Source organism: Ochotona curzoniae, unplaced genomic scaffold, assembly GCF_017591425.1.
Source record: "Ochotona curzoniae isolate NIBS_2020 unplaced genomic scaffold, NIBS_Ocur_1.0 patch75, whole genome shotgun sequence".
NCBI classification, from domain to species: Eukaryota; Metazoa; Chordata; class Mammalia; order Lagomorpha; family Ochotonidae; genus Ochotona; species Ochotona curzoniae.
The window spans coordinates 525,788-548,993 of NW_024467056.1; the positions used below are offsets into that span (position 1 = coordinate 525,788).

The 23,206-nt window shown below is 48.8% G+C and overlaps 1 protein-coding gene across 1 annotated transcript in view; it reads right to left on the reverse strand.

Moving 5' to 3' along the window:
- Positions 1–22,507, reverse strand: part of LOC121168204 (EH domain-containing protein 4) — a 71,778-nt gene extending 49,271 nt beyond the window's left edge. Inside the window, exons 1-2 of the mRNA XM_040998092.1 lie at positions 22,209–22,507; positions 3,397–3,573 (exon numbers count right to left, since the gene is read on the reverse strand). Coding sequence (XP_040854026.1) covers positions 3,397–3,573; positions 22,209–22,444 — 413 coding nt within the window. The 5' untranslated portion in view covers positions 22,445–22,507. The remainder of the gene's footprint in view (positions 1–3,396; positions 3,574–22,208) is intronic.
- Positions 22,508–23,206: the final 699 nt, after the last annotated feature.

A 23,206-nucleotide genomic window follows, 5' to 3' on the forward strand; every position in this document is an offset into this window, starting at 1 on the left:
AGTCCTCAGCAAGTCACCTCTTTGCTTTCAGTCTTGGCAACCCCCAAAGTCAATGTGCCTGAAATTACCTAAGCCCTACCCAAGGTCGCAGTCCCCGCCATCTTCACCATCTCTGCTATAAGATCACATAAGGAACACCCTCAAAAAGAACAAGAGGCCACGAACAGAGATTCTCAGCCCACATACCACACCCCCTGGCAGGTCGGTGTAGTGGTCACCAGCAGGCCCGGGCTCTGATCCTTGCATGGCCACTTAAATTAACTGCTCTACCCCTCAGCCCTCCTCTCTTCCCTGGGAACCTTATAGCAACTCCAGCATGCAGTTTCTGCAAAGAATTTAAAGCTAACGTATGGGTTAAGCTCAAAGCAGTTCTTAGCATGCAGGAAATATTCTATCACTATTTGCTCATTTTCTGTGCATTACTTGGAATTCCACTAACCCTGGATGACATGCTGTGTGGATTATTTTTTGGCAAGTTTCAAACTCTGAGATAATGTGCCTTCCCATGCAAAATAGCTCCTGAATACTTTTCTGTCTTTGTCTGCTATGTGTTTGGGTTTTGAAAGAAAAAAATTGCTAGGAAAGCAAGTTATGTGTCCAAATCAATGATTCTACTAACTACTCTTCCCCAGGCCACCCCCTGTGAATGGGACTCTGAAAAATTTGACAGCTTACTTCTGTTGATGCCTTTGTCTGGGTAGGGTGGGGTCATGGAGGGTAACGGCCCTTGGGATTTCAGAGCAGCCTGCCGCACACCCTGCGTCCTGTGTTTTCCGAAGCCTCCGGAACCTTCCAGGGCCAGCCCTGGGACAGGAAGTCTGCCTCTTGCCTGCCCTACTGAAGGAGCTCCTCCACCCACCACCTCTGCACTTTGGTTCCAGCCTAAGGGATGCAGGGAGCTGGCTGGGCTTCACGTTCCCCGCAAGCAGCAGCTGAATTCTCATAGTCTGGGCTAACATGAATGCCTCCCTTCCCTACCTAAAGCTGCAGAGCAAACTTGCCCTGGGAAGTGAATCCTACAGGTTGGATATAAGCTTCCAAGCAGTGGTCTGCAAATGACCGTGAGCCATGTGGTACAACCAGTCCTGCCCATACCTTGCTTGATACCTTTATAGGGGGTCCCAGCCTCCCTGAAAGAAAAGCTCCTCAGGAGAATCCTCTGTGCTCAGCACCAGACAGTTTACCCAGCCTGACAATGCTGGCCCTTAAGCCAGCGTCCCTAGGGGAAGCCTGCTGGGCTTCCTGCTTTCACAGCACTGAGGAGTAAAACCTTGTGGGGAATTTTACCCATGTCACACCCAGCAGACCCTTTCTCTAGGAGACAAGAGACGAGGGATGGAGAAAAGCAGGAAGAACTGGACTCCGCTCCCTTAGAAGCCCCAGTCTGAGCACAGACTGCAGACTCGGCTCTTGGCTCTTTTCCTGAGCCACCTGCCTGGCCTACCTTTGTGTTCTCTCCATTAAACCACGTAGCCTTGTTCTCCTCAGTGTGAATGCCATGGCACCCTCTCAGATTCTGTCCGGAGAGGTGCCCATCTGTTCTGACAGATGCCTTATCCCATTCTACCTGCTCCCTTGCTCACCAGTGCTCTCTGTCTCGCATTCCAATTCCTTCCTGTATCAAGACAAGGGCCCATCCCACCCTTTTCTGTGAGCAGTGCCTTGCCCTGGGGGGAGGACCAGTCCTTGCTTTTGAAAACATCTGGAAGGGAGAAGTGCAGCCCAAGGCGCCTGCCCGTCAGCACTCCTGTTACTTCCTCTCCCTGCATGTGCTTCCTCCACTGCTCCCTGCCTCTGCCCCTTCACAACCCCCTCACCCAACACCACTCTAAAGAAGCAGGTGGGGCCCGGTTGGTATCCTGGTTGTTCCACTTCCCATCTAGCTCCCTGCTTGTGGCCTGGGAAAGCAATTGAGGATGGCCCAAGGTCTTGGGACCCTGCATCTGTGTGGGAGACCCAGAAGAAGCTCCTGGCTCCTGGCTTTGGATTCACTCAGCTCCAGCCAATGCAGTTACTTGAGGAGTGAACCAGTGGATGGAAGATCTGGAATCTTTCCAATAAAAATAAACAAATATTAACAACAACAACAAAAAAGAAGAAGAAGAAGAAGCAGGTAGCAGGAAAGAAGGAATAGGAAAGGATGCCAGAAACAAGCAAAGAAGGGCCAGGAGTAGCAGGGAGGATGAGGAGAGGCAATGAGGCAGCTGCACTGCAGCCTGTTAAGGGGCAGTAGACTGTTCCCACTCCCATACAGATAAGAGTCCCTGGGAACTCTGAGAAACGTTACACACCCGACACAAGTAAAACAGGCCCCCAACTAAGCCACAACCTCAGCAAGCCCACAACTCCCTGCTGAGAGAAAATGGCCTCATCCTAACCTGATAAGCTTTCTGGATTAGGACTTCTATTCCCACTGCTCTGCACTAATGAAGAAGGAAGCAGCTCAAGGTGTAGCAGTGAGAAGCAAAAGGGATGGCCAGGGAGGTGAGGTGGCCTGACCTGGAGTCAACAGGCTAACCTCGGGGATCCCCTAAGCTGAGTTCTCAACTGCAGGTAGGCCCAGCATGCCTTGCCAGAGCTATGGCCATATGGCCACCACCTCACACTGCTGTCAAATTAGGTGGGAGGGTTGGTCTTGCTGTGGGAGACACAGGCTAAAGAACAAAACTGGGAAATGCATGCAGTTGATGAGGGACAAAACATGGACGCCAGCCTGGAGGCCACCTATAATCCACATGTGAAGTCCTGTCCTAACCTTGGCCCCAAACCTTGTCCCCCTTGCCAGGGCACCTCAGGGAATCCTGCCAGCCCTGTATCCAATAATACTGTACTGACAAAGCCCTGGGTTGGAAATTTCACAAGCTCTACATTCAGAGAAGCCAGCAAGATCCCAACAGAAGAGGGAGTAGCAAGGAGACATGGCGGCCAATATCCATATAGGAACTCCAATCTGAGTGCTGGGCCTTGGCTGAGATGCCCACCTGGCCCACCAGGGGCATCCTCACCATCACATCCCACTAACATGCTGGCTGTCAATCAGTCTCACATCCTAGGTTCTGGTCATGAACGCAAGATGAGAACAGTGTGCAGTTGTCTGTAGTAATGGTGGCATGGAGCTCCCTCCCTCCCAAGGTGACCTGTTCTATGGGTATGTGGCTCAGATATGAGAGATTGGCTCCTCTATCTGTGCAGCCTCATCTCCTCATCAGGCATCTGGGCCTGGGCCCCAGCTCTGCTCTGCTACAGAGCAGGTGTACCAATCGCCTCCTGTGACACTCTCCTCTCTTCCGGAGCAGATGCTCTTAGCCGAACCCATTCAAACGACTGGCAGCCATCCAAAGAGAGGACCTAAACACCATGACCAAGGAGTGGAGGACACCATGTTGTGGGCCTTACCGATTCAGGAAAGCATTTCCAAAACGACTGAGCTTCCGAAATGGCTTTTTGGGGTCCACGACCAAGGCATTTCCAGGGGTGTTGCCCTCAGTGTCCCCATACATCACAGCGATGAAGGAGTCGGTGGTAGGCTCCGGACCGATCCTCATGCCTGGGAAATCCTGTTCCAGTAAATATCTGCAAGGAGGGAAACAAGACAACAGAACTTAGCACTCGTCAGAGAGGTCAGAGAGCCGCTGGGGTTGCCCATTTGCACACAATCACAGACACATAATCATCAAGAATGAGAAAGCATCTTGGGGGCAGTGGTGGGGTTGTGGGGGAGAGGCAGGTTGCTTGATCTCTAGCTAACAAAGAGCAATCAAAGTTTGAAATCTATAAATTTACTTGCCCTGGTGAGAGGTGGTCCAGTGAGGGGGCCTCCACAAAGCATGGCTATTCTCATAATGCTTTCATTGAAAAGCAAACACCATGATGCCCCGCCCTTCCTGGATGCCCTGCTGAAGTTCCCCTCCTTAACCCTCCTTAGAGAAGTTGCCCCAACATCTGTTCTGTGTTCCCCAAGCACCCTAAGCCTGCGACCCTTTCCTGGGGCCCTTACCTGTCTGTGGGTCCTGCCAGGTGTCAGATGCCCCAACCCTCCCATGGGGATGAATGACACTTCAACGGAAGGCACCTGCATGAGTCTGACTCCCTACTTATACTGCTCACTGTCCAGCCCATCCTAATCCACTCTATACTTCTAATCAAATGTAGGTCCAGAACCTGTGACTCTACTTCCAGAGATGAAGGAAAAGAACTGAGCCAGCAAAGGTGAAATGCAATTTTTAATTCTATTCGAGATGCCACAGAGATTTATTTATCTATTTTGAAAATTAGAGTTACAAGGGGGAGGGAGGAAGCAGAGAGAGATCTCCATCCACTGGTTCGCATGCCACATAAGTGCAACAGTCAGAGCTGTATCATGCTGAAGTCATCAGCCAGAATTTTCATCTGGGTCTCCCACACTGGTGGCAGGGACCCAAACACTTGAGTCATTTTCTGCTACATTTCCCAGGCTCATTAGCAGAGAGCTGGATCAGAAGTGGAGCAGTGGGCCGGCTTGGTGGCCTAGTGGCTAAAGTCCTCGCCTTGCATGCGCCAGGATCCCATATGGGCGCCAGTTCTAATCCTGGCAGCTCCACTTTCTATCCAGCTCCCTGATTGTGGACTGGGAAAGCAGTCGAGGATGGCCCAGAGCATTAGGGGGACTCTCCATGGGGCTGGGGGGGGAGGGGTTAACAACAATGGCAGACTGAGACAGCCTAAGGACGGCCTTATTGATCAGGAAGGCAGATGAAAAACAACTGTTGGTGGGATATAAACTAGTACAACCACTAGGGAAGACAGTATGGAGAGTCCTCAGAGATTTGAAAACATGTTCACACATGATCCAGCCATTTTACTCCAAAGCATATTCCCAAAGAAGGTGAAATCAGCATATGAGAGTTATCTGTACCCCCATGTTTATAGAAGCTCAGCTGATACGGAACAACTCAGATTTCCAAAAACTGAGGATTGGATAAAACAAGTGTGGCATATATACATGACAGAATTTCACTGAGCCATAAAAAAATGAAAATTTTCCTGTGTTTTGCAACAAAATGGATGCAATTGGAGACCATTATGTTTAGCAAAATAAGCCAGTCCCAAAAAGACAAATACTATCTATATGTTCTCTGATTTGCAGCAGCTAATATCTAGAGTACAAAATAAGCAGTGTATACAAGTGAAACTGGTATCTAGATATGTGATTATTCTTATAGCCCTTGTCTACACTCCTACGGAACAACACTTTTTATGTGTTGGATTCCTTATTTGTTATAGGATTAAGCTCATGATTATAAAGTTGAAAGTACGTCATCCCAAATTTAAAACAAAAAGGTAGGGAAGGAGGTAATGTTATTCAAACTATATGTATGAAATACATGAAACCAGTTCTCTTTATATAAATGAATAAATAAACTCATTAAAAAAAAAAAAAAGGTAGATGAACCCAGTAAGAATCCTCTTACCACCTTCAGGGGGAGGAACTGGGGATGGAGGCCCACCCTGGGGAGCTGGTTGCAGTGTGGCCCCTTCGCTGCACCTTGAGCAGGCCCAGGTCCAGGTCCTGGGGATGTGAGTGGCTCTCAGGCAGGGTAGAAGGGCCATGTGGGTGCTGTAGTCACCCTGAGTCCCCCACCAGCTGACCACTCACTTGCAGTGGGTGTTCAGTTGGCTGAGAGCTGCTCTGAATGCTGGATTACCTTCTGATAATCCATGTCTGTAAAAGCACAGCAAATCCCAGTAACTCAGAAATAATTGGGTTTTGCAAAATATCATAAATCATAAGATTGCTCGATGAGCAGGTGTTTCCTACTTCTAAGCTGATACCGTCATCAGAAGCAAGAATTTCCTAAGTAGCAACTGTGCCAGAGAGAATGTCTAACAACTAGTTATTTTAGAAATCTTCTGCAAATGTGAAACAATTTGAAGTAAAAGGTGCTTCTGCAACTTCAACCCCAGGGAATCATCCAGGCTCTGGGCCCTAGACACAGAGGAAGAAGGGAGAAGTAATATACTATGAAGCTTGCTTGTATTGTTAATTTGTTTAGCAGCACTTTCTCCCATAGATAATAAAAAAAAAGTCAAATATCGATGTTCAATTTTATTTTCCAAATCATGCCAAGTGCAGACATGGCACACGAGCCCATCCCACTCAGTGCTGGAGGAGAATGAACCACTGCAACCTTGTGGCAGAGCTATGTGTTTCTCTGTGTCACAAACCTCCCAGGAGGAACTATGCTACAGCCTGTGTCCTCTCGCCAACACTGGGGTCATTCATCCACCTGTTTTCTAATTTCCTGACGACTGGTGGTGCGTGCAAGGCTTGGTCTACCCACTTAGAACTTCAGAGCTCCAAAATCTCTAAGCCATGAGCCAGGGAGGGCCCCATAACCCAGGGCCTTCACTTCTACAGCAGGCTTCATCCCACAGACTTGGGCTCCAGGCCACCTCCAGCTCACCAGTATTCTTAGCAGGAACCGTCATACACATGATTTAATACACAACACATTCTGAGGTGTCCCAAAGACTTCCTACATGGGGAACTGCATAAACTCGGACACACCAGTCCTCACGCTTCTAATGCATGACCACTGAGGCCTGAAAACAGTAAACGGGGGATTCTAGAAATGCTTGCTAAGTTTTAAGTAAGGTTTTGACATTGTTATAGTTTCAATGTGATTACTGCTTATTGTTGTCAACCTCTCACAGTGTCTAATTTATCAGCGGTACTTTATAGTAGATATGAGCATATAGGAAAGAACATAGCAGACACAGTGACCTCATGGGCACCACCTATGGTTTCAAGCACCTACTGGTACCTGGAATGCATTCCCTCTAGACAGGCAAATGAACGGACATTTATTTCACACTGCTGGGTGGGCAAGCACGTGGCAAGGCTGAAGAACTAACAGCATCCAGGACACTGAGTGTTTAATGTGAAAAAAGGGAGAGGAACATGATGAGGCTCAAAAAATGACAGCCTGGGAGAGATGAGTGTGAGAGGATGCACCTGGTAGATTAACTGCACAGCCGCCATCTGAGGCTGGCCAACTGGGGGAAACTTGCTGCAAAAATCAATGCATTCCAGGGAGTCTCCGGGGGCTCTCTGCAAGAAAAGGAGTCCAAGGGTAAGGACAGAAAGTCAGCGGCCAAGATGCTGGCTCTGCAGGCATCCTGTACTAAGTGACAGACGGGAATGTCTGTCCTTGGCTCCCTCTGGCTCCCTCTTCCTGTGTTCTGAGAGGCCTGCCAACTCTAGCAGTGAGCACGCCAAGGTCCTTGGGTCAAGCCATTAACAGAAAAAGGTACAGACATTTGGACTCCAAGCAGCTGGGTGGAGGGGGTGGCAAGGTGGGCAGAACCTGGGCACAGCCAACACCTGGCATAAGCTCAAGGAGCTGCTTTAACAGAAGGGTATACGTGGATGTACCTTCCTTTCTTTACTGCTTTGAAGAGAAAACATCGCCATAAACTTCATAATACTAGGTCTTTAGCATACATGTGGGCTGGGCCTAGGAGTAGGTTAGGCTGAGCTAAGCTGAAGTATCATGAGGTGTGGGAAAGACTGGATTAGGCTGCAGCACATGCTAGCACACAGAAAAAAATGGGGCTGAGGGTAGGCCTGGTGGGATTATTGGGATAGCACCTGCTGGGAGGCATGAGGACCAGATCTATGGTGGGCTGGCTGAGCTAGGCCAGAGCACCTGTCAGTTCACGTGAGCAATGGGGCTGGGGGCAGAACTGACCAGGCAGCTGCATTCACCAATGTGTGTGTTGGCAAGTACAACACAACAGACTAAACCTGACCCTATACTGGCTGGTGCACACAAGAGTCAAGTCTGAGGTCACTCCAGGCAAGGTTTCTTGGGGGACTCCTCAACTAGACGACTGGACTCAAACCCGTCACAGGGAAAATCACAAGATATATGGTCTGACTTGAAAGTGCAAGTGTCGAGACTATGCCTCCTCAGTTACTAATGCCTGTACAGTGGACAGTATGTGCATGGGGGACATGACAGCCAGTTCATCTAAGCTAGCAGAGAACGTCGAGAGCCTTATCAGAAGATGAAAAGCAGAAAAGGTTGGACAATTCTCCTGACAGGTTCCTGGACCTGTGGATACTCTAAGGTGGACTTTGTCAACCTTGGAAAGATTTTCTCAGTCCTGGTGCAACAAAGTCAATAATGTCTCAGAATTATCAAAACTATCCAAGTAACACCCTCAGAACACTCTTCCCCATGTTGGGGTCTCTAAGGCATCATCAGATGACCACCCCCTCATTCCTGGGTGCTGATGTGGTTTGACAGCAAGGAATTGCCTCCCTCCCTTTCCCTCATTGCAGACACAGGAGAAAAAATAATTCAAACGTTTGTTCCACCCACCTTCCTCCATGCCTCAACCCTTCCCATCCTAATGAGAGGCCCACATAATCATATATCCCTCTCAACTATGTAAACAATATTAAAAATAAAATAACATCTGACTTTTAAAGGAAAAAAATTGGGTCTTATCACAAGCAAGGAAAAGGGAAAACCCTCCAGACCAAGAAAAGTCCCCTCAATATACCACAGATAGGATTAAGAATGACTAACAGAGATCACACGTGTACGTGCAACAGAAGGTGCTAATGTTTCTTGTACTGCCCCAGACACCTGAGGACCTGCTCCTTGTGAGAGGAGATGAAAAAAAAATCTCATTTTGACCTAACTACTGTGAGGGTAGGCCCTACTGCATCCCCATTTTACTGACAAGGAAGCTAAGGCTCAATCAGGCTAAGCGTCACACAAGCAGTTGGGTTTCTTATGGGTCCCATGAGAAAAGAATTTTTAATAGGTACTCAATAATTAAGTAGTCTGAAGTTATAATGTGATATACATGTTTGAGCATTGTTTTTAGATTCTTAAAGCAAAGTCTAGAGAAACTGCCTGTATAATACAAATGGGACTTTTGTTCTTTTTAAAAAAATTTATTTTAATTATTTTTTATTTTTACTGATTTTTACATAGTTGATTAGGATGCAAAAAGGTTCAGAGTCTACAGGAAGGTGGGTGAGACCATTATTTCAACATCCTCTTTTTTTCCCCTTCTTGTATCTGGGCAAAGGGGAAGATAGGGGGAGAAGCCACACCCAGCCTCCCAACTACCTCTGTACCCTGGGATGGTGGACAGTCACCCGACGCCACTCCAGGGTAGTCAATATGGCACAAGCTCCGAGGGTCCTGCTCAAGAGGTTTTTATAATTCAACAGTTCTGTATTGCTGCTATCTCACTACTCCAAGCACAATCAAGTAGAGAATGAAGCAGAATCCACTGGTTGACACAGTCCACCTTAGAGTCTCCGTTTGCCCAGATATTTACTGCCAACACTTAGCTGTGGTAGTTGATCAATTTGTTCTGTCCTCCATTCTGTTACGGTACCAGGTGTCCTCTGCAGGGTCCAATGTACTGCCATATCCTCCATGTGCACCTGGATATATTATCCACTGCTCCGTCTCAGCCACTGAAGAGGCCCAGCTCTGACATGCACTCCATGGTCAGACCATGGAACCTGCAATTCTCTCCATGGTTGGGGTTCTGATTCAGTAGGGAAGATCCCCCAACAAACTTCATCTAATATGATCCAGATCTAATTCTTGTGTGTGCTTGCCAATACAGAATCCGGTACAGTCTGTCACCCCAATCAGCTTATGCATATGCTGGTGGTTGCAATTGTTGGGTCAGTTCTGTCTCCAGCCCTGTCTTTTACACAAACCAATGGGTATTGCAGCCCAGCCTGATCCTGCCCACCACACACCTGGCTCTCACACAAACCAATGGGAGCTGCAGCCTCATAGGAGCACCCTGCAATAACCCCCACCAGGCCCACCCCATGCCTTGGTTCCCATGTTTAACAGTATGTACAACAGACTGGTCCAGTCTGTCCCATATCCCATTCAGTTCTCACACATGTCAATGGGCATTGAAGCCTAGTTCTTTCCACTATCCAGCCCGCACACATGCCAGCGTGAGTCACTCTCTGTCCAGCCATGCCGGCCCCAGTCCTGGTTCTCATGCTCACCAGCGGGAGTGGTAACCCAAGAGGGAGTTGCCCACTGTTTCCCTACTGGACCCATTCCCACTCCTGGATCTTGCATTCTGCAGTTTAACTTGGCAAAATTTAGTCCCTGTGTCAGCATCTGCCAGCTGATGCTGCAGCAAAGTCCAACCAATCCACACCTACTCTGACTTACATATGCACCGGTAGGAATAGTCAACCCAGTCTGGCTTTCCCGATTCAGCCCACCTGAAGCCAACAGGTATTGTAGCCCAGCCCAGCCCAGTTTGTCCCCATCCCAGCTCTCACGCTTACCAGTATAAGTGGTGGTCAAGCAGGGGAGCCCCTCTACAACACCCCTACCAGGTTCGCCCCCTCCCTTCTAGGTCTCACATGTGCTGGTTGGGCACTGCAGCCCATTCTGGCAAGGCCAGCCTCACCTCAGCATTTGCCAGAGGGTGCTAAAGCCTGGATGCGCTGAGCCTAGCCCAGCTCAGCTAGCCCCTAATCTCAGCCCTCATACAGACTGGCTTGTGCTGAGGCCTGACCTGGCCTGTCCCATATTCCATTCTGGTGCTTGGATTCACCAGAGGGTGATACGAACTGGCCCAGCCTGGGTTACCCCCCAACCTGAACTAAATGTACACAAATGGGATTTTTTAAATGTCTGTGCATACAATGTCCCTGCAGATGGAAAGTTTGGTTCAGTGCTTTTCCCTAAAACAGTTGTTTTGGTTTGTTTTAGAGCATTAAATCAACCCCAATAATCATCTTATCTCTTTGAGTCTTACTAAGGTTTTAAACCACATACACAGGGCATAAACATCATTGGAAGTATAACTTACAGGTTTAGGAGAGAAATATTTATTTTGAAATCAGGTCTACAAGTTTAAAGTCTTATTTTTAAGTACATGCATCTTTCATCTATTTTTGTTGTTGTTTTTATTACTGATAATACTTGCTCCATGATCTTTCAAGTACAGGAAATTAAAACAAAGGGTTTATAGCCTTTCATTCTGATTTGACTTGAGGTTTTAAGAACAGTTTCCACTGTTTAATCTATCCTGGTGTTCAACAGCAAGAAATGGAAATGGAATAATTGAACATTATTCTTTAAAAAATTCTTAGAGGGGTTGGCGTTGTGACAAAGCGCATTAAGCTTCCATCTGCAGTACCAGCATCCCTTATGGGCACTAGTTCTAGTCCCAGCTGCTCCACTTCTGATCCAGCTCCCTGCTAATGGCCTAGGAAAAGCAGCAGAAAATGGTCCACTCCTGCATTCATGTGGGAAGAAGTTCCTGCATTCTGGCTTTGGATTGGCCCAGCTCTAGCTGTTGCGACCATTTGGGGGGTGAACCAGCAAATAGAAGCTCCCTTTTACTCTGTGTAAACCCCTGTCTTACAACTAAAAACTAATAAATCCTTTTTAAAATGTCTTAGACAACGGTCCAGGATATGTAACTGTTTCCCAGCACTACTACTGTCTCCATCACCATTACTTCTAGATGTCACCAAAGAACGAAAACCATCTGGGACACTTTATCGCACATTTATCTCATTTCATTCTGCCAGTGGAGCAGGTATTTTTATCCCTGGCTCACAAGGGAGGAAAATGCACTAGACAAGTTAAGTAGCTTACCTGTGGTCACACTGCTAAGGGGAGGAGAACCTCTTTTCTTGCCAGGGCCATTTGGGTAATTACATCACCATTTAAGTGCCACACACAATTACCAATTTAAAAACTGGCCTGCTGCAGATTGACTGAATTCCCAGTTCCACTTTCAGCTGCTTCGACAGGGCCAGACCAGACCAGATGCTCTCTGGGTCTTAGCTAGCCATCCCCCAGGGAAGGGTAATATTTTAAACTGAATATCCAGTTATTTTTCTGTGAAACTCTTTGCAAAAATTGGATTCAGTGCATTTAAACAACTTTTGCATCTAGATTTTTTTCTTTATGCCATTAAAAATTCTTCAAAAACATAAAAGTTGCATACTATCTCTGATGAATATTACTGAGCTGGCCATTTCTTGTTGGTTACTTAAATAGCTTCTGTTTTTCACTGTTTTAAATAATGCTGAGATAAACACCTTAAGTGTTTTTAAAATGCTATCTTTGGGGGCCAGTGTTGTGTCACAGCACATAAAGCCAGCCGGCAACTCTGGCACCCCATAAGGATGCTGGTATCCTGCATGCTCTATTTCGGTTTCAGCTCCCTACTAATGGACTGGGAAAGCAGCAGAGGATGGGCCAAGTGGGAGACCTGGATGAAGCTCCTGGCTTCAGTTGGCCCAGCCTGGCCACTGTGGCCATCTGGGTAGTGAACTAGTGGAAGGAAGATCTTTCTGTCTTCCCCTCCCTCTCTGTAACTTTTTCAAATACTTCTTAAAAAAAAAAAAAAAAACAAACTATCCTTGATTTACTAAAAAAAAAATTTTTTTTAAGTATATCTTCATATGCATAATTTTGTCCTCCTTAAGCGTGATGCTGAAGTTTTCCTATCCTGAAGTCCCTGGCTGCTTGTTCGGTGGTCCCTGAAGCCACTTTTCTGATGCAGGGAGGAGACAGGACCTGTTGGGCTTTTCCCTCCCTGACTCTTGTGGCAACATTGAGTAGAGTATCAACTGCTCAGGGCTGACCTGCGCTTAATGGCCACTAGTGTCCAGTTTTTTTTGCCACTGCCTAGGGCTGCTCCAGCTTCCAGGCTTCTCGGGAAGAAGGGCAGAGAAAGGGAGAGGGGGTCTCCCTTACATTGTCCTGTCTCTTCCTTATCCATGCAATGATTATTTATTGTCCTCAACATGACAACTTGTAACTGGTGCTTGGGACACAGCTGTGGGTGTAGTGCTGCAACCTGGAAGCACTGCTGCTTGGCTTTGGAACACTCCTCCTTTCCCTTGGAATATTTATTGATAAACAGTCTACAGAGTACAGGTCAAAGCAAAAGGAGAGAAGCCATTTATCGAACAGCTGTAGTCATTGCAGCCATTTGAAGAGTGAACCAGTAGACAGAAGTTTCTCTGTGTCTCTCCTCTCTGCCTTTTAAGTAAAACAAGTAAAATGAACAAAGAAAGGAAGGAAAAGAGGAAGGAAGGGAGGAAGGAAGGGAGGGAGGGAGGGAGGGAGGGAGGGAGGAAGGAAGGGAGGTAGCGAGGAGAAAGAAAAAAAAGGAAGGGAAAGAAGGAAGAAAGAAAAGTCTGAGGCAAAGCAATGCTGAATTCCCCTTGGGAAGAGCCAATGTAAAAATGTAATTTACAGTGGGTTGGCACAGTGGCTCAACAGCTTAATCCTCCACTGCCAAGCACCAGAATCCTATATGAATCATGTTCTGGCTGCTCCACTTCTGATCCAGCTCCCAGCTTACAGTCTGGAAAGGTAGTGGAAGATGGCTTAAGTCCTTGGGATTCTAAACCCACGTGGGAGACCCAGAAGAAGCTCCTGTCTCCTGGCTCTGGATCGACTCAGCTCCAGCTGCTGCAGCCATTTGAGGAGTAAATAAGTGGATTTTTCTCTATCTCTCCTTCTCTGTGTAAATCTGCCTTTCCAATAAAAAAAAAAAAAACAAACAAACAAGTCTTTATAAAAATGTAAATTAGAAACAATATGATTCATACATAAGCATCTCTCACTGGTAGAGTTTCTGGACAAGCTCATGTCTGTCATCCCATTAACTCAACCTTCATCTATCAGTGGCTCACAGATGCTTCCTGGGGGAAGCTACCTGAAATTCCCTCTCTTGCGCCTGGCTCTGCCAACTGCCATTCACTACTCTCTCCAGACGCCAAACCAATGGAGTTCATCGATCCTGGAACTGAATCTACAGAACCAAAGCTATCCACATGCCTGTAGTTACTATCACCCACCTAACACAGACTCAAGACCAAGCAAGAAGGAGTTGGCCACCTGCTGCTACGGTTCACTTAGGTTTCTGGTAGCAAGGACAGGGAAATGGATAGTGTGTCCCACAGCAAAGGTTCCTGGGGCTGCCTAGGAAACAGGAAGTGGACGTGGAAGAGGAAGAGCAGACATTTGAGGAGAAAAAGGAAATAGGGCAGAAGAAAACTCCCAGAAGCTGAAAGCTGAAAGGGGATGGGGACCCTGGCCACCAGGGAAACCAAGAGATCTGGCACCAAGCAGTCAGCTACTCTTGTGCCTGAGGTCACAGTCATCTTTCTGATTCTCTTCCTGTTGAAACATCTGCATTTCTGGCTATAAAATCATTACCACACACACAGCTGGTTTGCAGCCTTGTTTCAGGGCCTGCTGCACATACAAGAGTAAACTTTTGTAAAAGCAAAACAAAAAGAAATCAGGTCTATTTAAAAAACGGCAAAAAACAACAGATCCAGAGCAGATGCTGACTGAGGAGGTCCTAGAGATCTGCAAGCAGCTTGGGCACAGCCAGACCCAGGGAGCACGGCTCTCCAAGTCACAACATCTTAGAACTTGGAAAGCACATTGACTTCTTTTTGAGACTATGTCAGCTACAAGAAAGGAGTTGAAGAAAGACATCTACCACTAAAACAACCAAAGCAGCCCATTTCCCCACCTTTCTCCTAACATTTCAGCTCCACTATTGGGGATCAGACAGATGATGTCACAAACTGACAAGCAGCAGACCAGTGGGTCTCCCTGTTCTGATAGCTGCCACCCTTTCCCATCCCCCAGAGTTACCACTCTTCTCTGGACCTTTGCTCCAGGTTCTGAAAACACCAGCCACTCCCTCTCTAGAGCACCCTCTCCCAACCACTTCCAGCGCCTGCAAGGTCATGCTTATCTTTAACTACTCCCGTAATCCGCCTGTGACCAGGACACAGCTCTCCTCCTTTGGTGCCCAGTGGCTGAGAGCTTTCTCCATTTGATGCCTCACCTCCCACTCATTCCTCAACGCAGAGCCATCTGGCTTCCATCACCACCACTTAGTGGTGTGGCTCCTGCCAAGGTCACCCTGACTCCTGACAGTTAATCCTCAGCTTCTGTTCCCCTGCTTTTCCCAGTCACAGCTGATGCCACTGACTGGTACCCAGGCTTTGGTAGGAGTCACCGCTTCAGCTGAATGGCAGCCTCCTGGGAGCCCCCTCAGCTCCCCAGAGAACCCAGGCTTTGGGATGAGAAGGCTGCTGCAGCATGTCAGTCCCCCACTTCCAGAACTGGCTTGGGGACCGGCTTGTAGTCAAAGTGGAACCAAGGTGACTCAAACCCAAAACCTGTACTGAAACCACTGAGGAAGAGGCTCTGTTCCTCTCCTTGGGCTGCGAAGTCTGCGGAATGTGTGTCTGGAACTAGAGAAGGCTGCATGCACACCCCACAAGAGAGAGCTGCCTGAGAAAGGGAGCTGGTTCCGGGCAGCAACAGAAACAGCATCCTGGGCATTGACTGAAGGCAGCCAGGTTTAGCAGTCATCTGGAAGTTGTCTTTTTTTCTTTCTTCCTTTTTTTTTTTTTAAAGATACATCTGTTTATGTGAAAGAATGACAGAAAAGGGAGAGACGAGATCTTCTATTTGCTGGTTCATTCCCCAAATGGCTGCAATAGCCAGGCTAGCCCAGGCTGAAGCCAGAAACCACCTGGGGCTGGAACTCCACCTGGGTCTCTCACATGGATGACAAGATCTCAAACTCTTGGATCATCATCACACACCTTCCCGGGAGCTGGGGTAGAGCTAAGCAGCTGGGACTCTGGTATAGGATGTTGGTGTCAGCAGCAGCTTAACATGCGGTACCACAACGCCAGCCCAGAATCTCAGCACTAGGTGTAGGATGTTTTTAGCTAGGTATCTGTCACCTGCAGCCCAAAGGGCTTCAGCAGCTCTGTGCCACTGTTGCGGCTGGCACTGTCCATTTGTCTGGTGACCTCCCCGACTCAAGGTCTTCACAAGCCTCTTTCAAACACTGGTGCTCCTTGGAATCCCATCCAGAGTCTCTATTCATCAGATGCTGTCTACAGGAGGTTGATCCTCAATCCACGTGCCCACACCCCACTGAGCTCCACTGAGACCTATACTCATAATTAAACACCATGCTTCCTCTTCTAGTGTCCCCATCTCAGAAAACAGCTCCACTATTTGCAAACGGCTCCTGACCATTCAAAATTCCCCGCCTCCCTCCTGGCCCTCTTGGGGCAAATTCCAGCTCATCTTCAAGGCCTAGGCTGCTTGTTCAGAGAGGCCTTTTTGAGGTCTCCCCTATGCTTCTGAAGCTACAGCCCCAGTCACCCACAGCCACAGTGACTGTGGCTTCTCTCCTATTCCTGGGCCATCCCTGAAACCAATCTTCTTTGAGTAAGTGACTCCCAGGGTCTCAGGTGTGCCCTTGTGTTGTATTTTATCCAGTCCATTCTTCCATACAGGTTAGTGTCTCACAGCAGACCATGACTTTCAGGACCTGTGACATTTGAGTGAATGTGAGAACCACCACCCTGGGCCCAGTACTTTCACTGTTGGCCTTCTTTAAAAACATCCATCTAGCTATTTGGCTATCTGTCTCAGAAACAAGTTATTTGAAAAGCAAACAGAATCAGACATCTCTCAAGTGCCAATTAATTCCCCAAATGCACATAACAGCTAGGGCTGAGCCAAGTCTAAACCAAGAGCTGGCAACTCCATCTGGGTTTCCAGCACAGGGAGCAAGGACACAAGGATTTTTGCCATCACTTGGTGTCTTGCAAGCAGTGTTATCAGCAGGAAGCAGAAACTGAGAGCTGAGCTGGGACCGGGCACACTAGTACAGACTGTGGGACTCCCTGCTGATGTCTTAACTGCTAAGCCATCCTGGGTGTCTTTATTTTTTCAGCCTTGGCTGGCCCCCTCTAAAACCACCAAGTCTAAAAGCTGATGGAGACAAACTAACAGGACTTCATCCCTATTCATAACCCATTTCCTAGCTGTTCTGCAAACTAGGACATCTGCCCGCTTTCAATTTTCTGATACTTTGCACAATTTCTTTACTAATTTGAAAGAGCCACCTGGCTCTTCGAGCTGCAGGTTCTCTCTCTGTATTCCTCCCACCCAAGTGCTTCCCAGATCTGGGAACCTCCTCCTCATTGCCTGGCTTTGAGTCCCTCTGGGACACAACTGGGCTCCTCTCTGCCATCTCTGGGTCATTTTCTTTGAGTAGTTCTGCTTTCTTAAGATTGTAGCAAGGCCCCAACAGGAAGGCTGTCACTTCCTGGTTCTCTTTTTCTTGTCCTCGTCATGCCTGAAAGAGCATCATGACTGTCCCAGGCACCTGGGCCCTCACAGTCCCCTCTAGCTCCCTGATCCTCCACATTGCCCATAAGCCTTACCCCTACCTGGGGTCCTTTGTCCTTCCTCCGTGCTAAACACTGTAGCCACATGGTAATACTGTCTGCCTATTTTATTACAAAATCAGACAGATATACAGACAGAGAAAGGAGGGATAGAGAGAGAGTCAGCTGGAGGGTGGATCTTCCTTCCCCTGGCTCCTTTCCCCTCCTGTTCATGCCCTAGTTCCTTGCCCCTATTCTTCCTTCAGCTTTTTCGACTTTGTTTCCTTTCTGGCATCCACTTTTCTTGTTCCTTACTGCATATAGTTGCCAATAGCTGATACTCACTGGCAGAACTCTAGAAAGTAAATCATAGGATGCTTTGTAGTGGAAGCTTGGATTCCTTATTTCTTATTGAGATATTATAATGTAAGTGTTAGAATAATCTGGGATAATCTGGATTTTCAGCACATGCACAATCTGCATCAACACCACTATCTAATTTCAGATTTTTACCACTTCAGAAACAAAACAGACGAAACAGTTTTGTAGCATAGAAGGTAAAGCCTCCATCCAAGGGAGACCTAGAGGAGGCTCCTGGTTTCAGTCTGGCTCAGCTCTGGCCACTGGAGTCATCTGGAGAGTGAACCAGCAGATGGAAGATCTCTGTCTCTCTCCTCTCTATAACTCTGCCTCTCAAATCAATAAAATAAATCTTTGAATTAAAAAAGAAATCATGCCATCTGTTAACAGTTTTCCTTACTTGCCTAATTTCCACTGGTTCACTGTCCAAGTGGTTGCAACAGCCGGAGCTGAGCCAATCCAAAACCAGGAATCAGGAGCTTTTTCCAGATTTCCCCTATGGTTGCATGGGGGAAATTTTCTGGAGGAATCTGGAATCTATTTCCCTCACATTTTGCATACAAGCCTGGCAGAAGTCCACATGCACCCTTCCTTAGCTGTTGCAGTCTAAACGATGCGGTCACATTTTCCTCAGCAGCCCCTCTTCCCTTCCTGGGCCGATTCTTCCATGCAGGTAGGAGGGGTTAGAGCCAACAGCTCCTCCCATCACAGCCTGTCTTTTAAAAAGACTACCAGTGGCCAGTGTGGTAGCATAGCACCTCCAGCCATCACTTACAAGGTTGACATCCCACATTAGAGTGCAGGTTCAAGTTCCACCTGACCCACTCGCAATCTAGCTCCTTGCTAAGCCTGGGAAAACATAAGTTGGAATACCTGGGTGGAATCCTGGCTCCTGGCTAGTCTGGCCTAGATTTGGTTGTTGTGAACATTTGAGAAGTGAACCAACGGATGAAAGACTGATCTCTCTTTTTCTCTGTGTTTGTCCCTCTTTGCCTTTCAAATAAATAAATAAATCTAAATAATAGAAAGACTGTCAGTAAGACAACAGGTTCACCAGCTGTGCTGCTGTCAACGACAGAACCTTGGACACCCATCTCCAGCCATCACAACTGGGGTCATCTTAAGGACAAGTCTGGGAATAGTAGCAAAATCACCAGCTCCCACTTCCATGCCACCCTTGTCCTTGCACTCAGGCCCCTTGTGGCAGTCTACATGCAGGAGTGAGCTTATTTTTGTCATATTCCAGGCTTTGCATCACCCCCATGTAGCAGACCTTTTCATGTGAATAAGGCACACTTCCCTTTGAATGCCCAGCTTACCTTCTGCCACCATGGGGCAGAAGGAAGAAAGAGCATGGTGTCATGAATGATGCAACATGCACACCAAGCACTCTGCTGAATGAAAAGAGAAGTTCCCCCACACTTCCCCACGCCAGAAGTTCTGTGACACCAATTCTCAGGATATGCAGGAAGCTAGGTGTGACACCAGGGCAGACCTCTGGTACAGGCATTAAGACACTGTAAGGAAGTGCCAGGTTCAAGTCCCAGCTCCACTCATAATTCCAGTTTCTTGCTAATGTGCATCCTGGGGCTCAGCAAGTGGCAGTCCTGTATCTACAGGGGAGACACAGACTGAGCTTATAGCTCCTGGCTTTGGCCTGGTCCAGCCCTGGCTGTCATAGGCATTTGGGGAGTGAACAGCAGACAGGTTAGCTCCAGTTCTTTCTGTCTCTGTCTTTCAAACAGAAGTCAAAAGGAATCTGTGACTAAACAGATGGCTTCTCTCCTTCCCCCAATACAACTAAGCAGGACCTCTAGTGCGGAATGTCTAGAAGCAAATAACTCAAGACTCTTAAGCAGGATCTGATGCAGGCAGGATCTAGGATGGGGAGTGGCCTGGCCCAGCCCTTTTGCTCATCGTTTCAAGTGTGCCAGCCTCCAGGGCAACTGCCCTTCTGCTTGTCCTCCTTCCAGAAGCTAAACAACTTCCTCCCAACTCATCTCGGAAATTCAAGTTCCCAGGGCCTCACCAAGCCTTCTGTCTACACTGTTTTGCTTCTGACCTCACAGGTTCACCTTGTGCCAAGCGCAAAGCCACGCAGCTCCGGGAAGGCTCAAGAGCAAGCCCTTCCTGTTCAGGTGATCTCCCCTCCCTCCCCACCCTTGGCTTACTCACAGCCCCAGCACCTGCTGAGAAGTGGCTGTCTGAGGTCACCAGGACCAGTTCTGGAACCCTTCATAAGAACTACGCTTAGTATTCCATACAGCCTTCCCTAAGTAGTGAAACCAATAGAAGAAAGTACTTTGAAATAGTGATCTGCAGGAAAGAAGAGAAAGAAAAAGAAAATGGTTGCTACCAGTCTGGCATCACCCAAGCCAAGTTTCTTGGGGGACTCCCCAACTAGACTGCTGGACTCAGGCTCTGGCCACAAGGAAAATCACAGGATGTAGTCCAACCTTGCAGTGCATGTATCAGGACTGGGCCTCCTCAGTTGCTGGTGCCTGTACAGTGGAAAACATGTCCAGATGCACATGGGGGACATGACAGTCAGACAGGCCAGAGGGGGGCGTCAAACACCTAGTGAGCATGGAAAGCAGAAAGGGTTGGACAATTCTGAGCAAGCTTTGCAGCATGTTCCTGGGTCTGTGGATACACTAAGATGGACTCTATGAACTAGCAGATCTTGGAAAGATTTTCTCAACCCTTGGAGCAATAAAATTGACATGTCTCAGAGCCATCAAAAACACTCAAATAACACCCTCGGAACACTCTTTCCCACATCAGGGTCCCTAAGGCATCATCAAATGGTGCCCCCCCATCCCTAGGTGCTGATATACTTGACTGCAGAGAGCAGCCCTCTCCCACTCATTCCTTCCCTGCAACATAGGAAGAAGAAAAAAAAAGCTGAAACATGTGCCCCATCCACCTTTCTCCATAACTGACATGAATCACTCAATTATGTAAGCAATACTAAAAATAAAATTTTAAAAAGAAAAATGATTGTTACTCCTGTGAGTTGGGTTCTCCTGCTTCAGGACTGCTTATTATCGAGGCTCCAGGAGCAGACCAAGTGCCACCTCATCTCCAGGTTGGTACAGCACCAAGGTGGGGCTCCCTAATTACACAGGGTATAATAAAGCCCTCATGTCAAAGACAAGCACAAAGAAATGCCTGGGGTAATAGGAACATGCTACCAGTAAGTCACAACAATGCTGTGTCTCAGAAGAAAGCTCCACCCCCTCTCTTACATCACTGGATTATAGAACTTTATCACCCCAGAGTGCCTGAAAACTTGTATCACCTCCAAGGCACCAACTACCTTAACACACCATGGTTCCCATTGAGCCTCTGAGATAACATAGATAATACTATTTTGGGCGCTGGAAACAAACATTAAATGAAGCAATTTAAAAGCTCTTCAGTCTTCCTCCAGGATTGGTTTATAGTCTAGAACTACTTCTCAATTACATAGTGTCCTTGCCTGGTTGAACTCATTTACAGCATATTTGCAAGTCTGGATCTAACATGATGTCAACTACTCCACTTGCAGGAACTATCCAGGCTATTGCGGCAGAGAAAAAGAGGTCACTACTTCACAGAACCGGCATGTATCCAAATATAGACACAGTGTTCCTAACACCTGTTGACCATCCATGAGGAAGGCACTGTTAACAATTTCCAAACACCGGATCGAAAGTTTGTAAATTATCACTTTAACTGCAACCCAGAAAAACGAGTCTGCTTTCCCAAAGAAACAGCCCAAACCACAGACTGCTTTGGAAGTAGCCCGGCCGGTTAAGGCAGCAGAGGGCTTCCCGGGAAACTACAGCTGGGCCGGTCACTTCTGGAGGAAGCTCTAGAATGGAACCACTGTTCAGGCCTGCGGAGGGCCTGCTTCCCGAGGAGACACGGCGAGTACCACAAATATTTTCAGTTGTCAAGGGTGAGGGAGGAGGGGAGGGCCCACGAAGAAACAGAAACTAACAAACTGTAAGGCGACACCCGCGCGGTTCCCCGGCCGGCGCACAGGTGCGCACGCAGGGCCACGTCCCGTGCACGGGCGAGGCTGGGCCACTGCAAGCCCAGGGCGGCCTCCCGGCCCCCTCCCCAACGCCGAGGTGCGGCTCAGAACCTCGCAGAGGACGTGGCCACCACCCTCCAGGGCTGCCATTCATTCAACCAAGGACTCCACCTCGCGTCCAGCCCCTTCTCCCAGGACACGAAGCTGTCCCCCAGTGCCCCACCCGAAGTTTCACCCCCTCCTTCCCTCTCTCTGATTCTTCCCTCCCCCCGCCCCCCGTCCCCAGGGCAGAGCAGGACGTGGCTAACAGGAGGGACTCGCTCCTTCCCCACAGCAAGGAGTGGGACCCCCAAGAACGCAGGTGAACGGGTTCGAGGACATCCCTCCCCCCAGCCCGTGTGGGCGAGAACCAAGCGGGACTCGGGGATGGGGGAACCACTCGGACACTGGAGGGGGAAGCAGCGTGGCGCGTCGGTCCCCAAGGCGGGTATGAGGAGGGGTCGGCGGCCCTCAGGCGCACACGTGAGGAACGGCCGCGCCTCCGAGGGGCTGGGGGGCGAGGCGGGGAGAGGGCGGCACCTGTACCTGATGAACGTGGTCTTGCCGGTGCTGTACTGGCCCACGAGCAGGATCATGGGCTTGTTCTCGAAGTCGGCGTCCTCCAGCGCCGGCGAGTGGAACTCGTGGAAGCGGTACGCCTCCTCCAGCGGCAGCACCTTGCGCAGGTAGAGCGAGCGCAGGCCGCCCGTCACCGTCTGCACCGCGTCCGCGCCGCCCGTGCGCTCGCGCCCGCCCGCTTGCCGCCCCATCCAGCTGAACATCCTGCCGCGCTCGCTCGCCCGCGCTCCCCGCTCGGACCCTGCTCAGGCTCGACCCTCCCCTGCGCTGGCGCTCCTCAGCTCCGTGCCCCGCTGGTCGCCGCCGCCCGGACCCGCCTCGCGCTGCCGCAGCCAATTCCCAGACGCCACGTCATGGAACCTCGTTCACTATTCAGAAGGGCTCTCTCCGATCCTTCCTTATTGGACCTCTGCGGGCGAGGGGTGGAGGCGTCAACCAATGGGGAGGAGGCTCTTCATGAATTATCGATGACGGCGTGCTTCTAGAAGGCAGGGCGGGGAGCAGTGATCTCCTCGGCAGGGTGCCATAGCCCAGGCGCCCCCGGGCGCCCCCTCTGGCCAGGTGGCAAAGCCGGGCTGACAGGACCGCGCCTCCCGGAACGTGGAGTCTCCAGGTGCACAGACTTGAGAAAAACTTAAGACAACAGGCATTGCTTTTCCTCAGTGGCGGATTATGAATGCCCAAAGAGAGCTGGACTCGCAGACCTAAGTGACAAAATCCCTTCATTCCGTCTCCACTCAGTTCTGTATCAGTGGTCGCCCTTTCCCCTTATGTTTTGATTTTCGGTGCAACTGAAAGTTTAGTCATGTCCTTATGACAATCTTATCCTAATCATCAAGTCGAGTTTCCTGCTATTCCCTGTCTCTGTCTCATTCTCTCTCTCTCTCTCTCTCTCTCTCTCTCTCTCTCTCTCTCTCTCTCTCTCACACACACACACACACACACACACACACACACACACACAC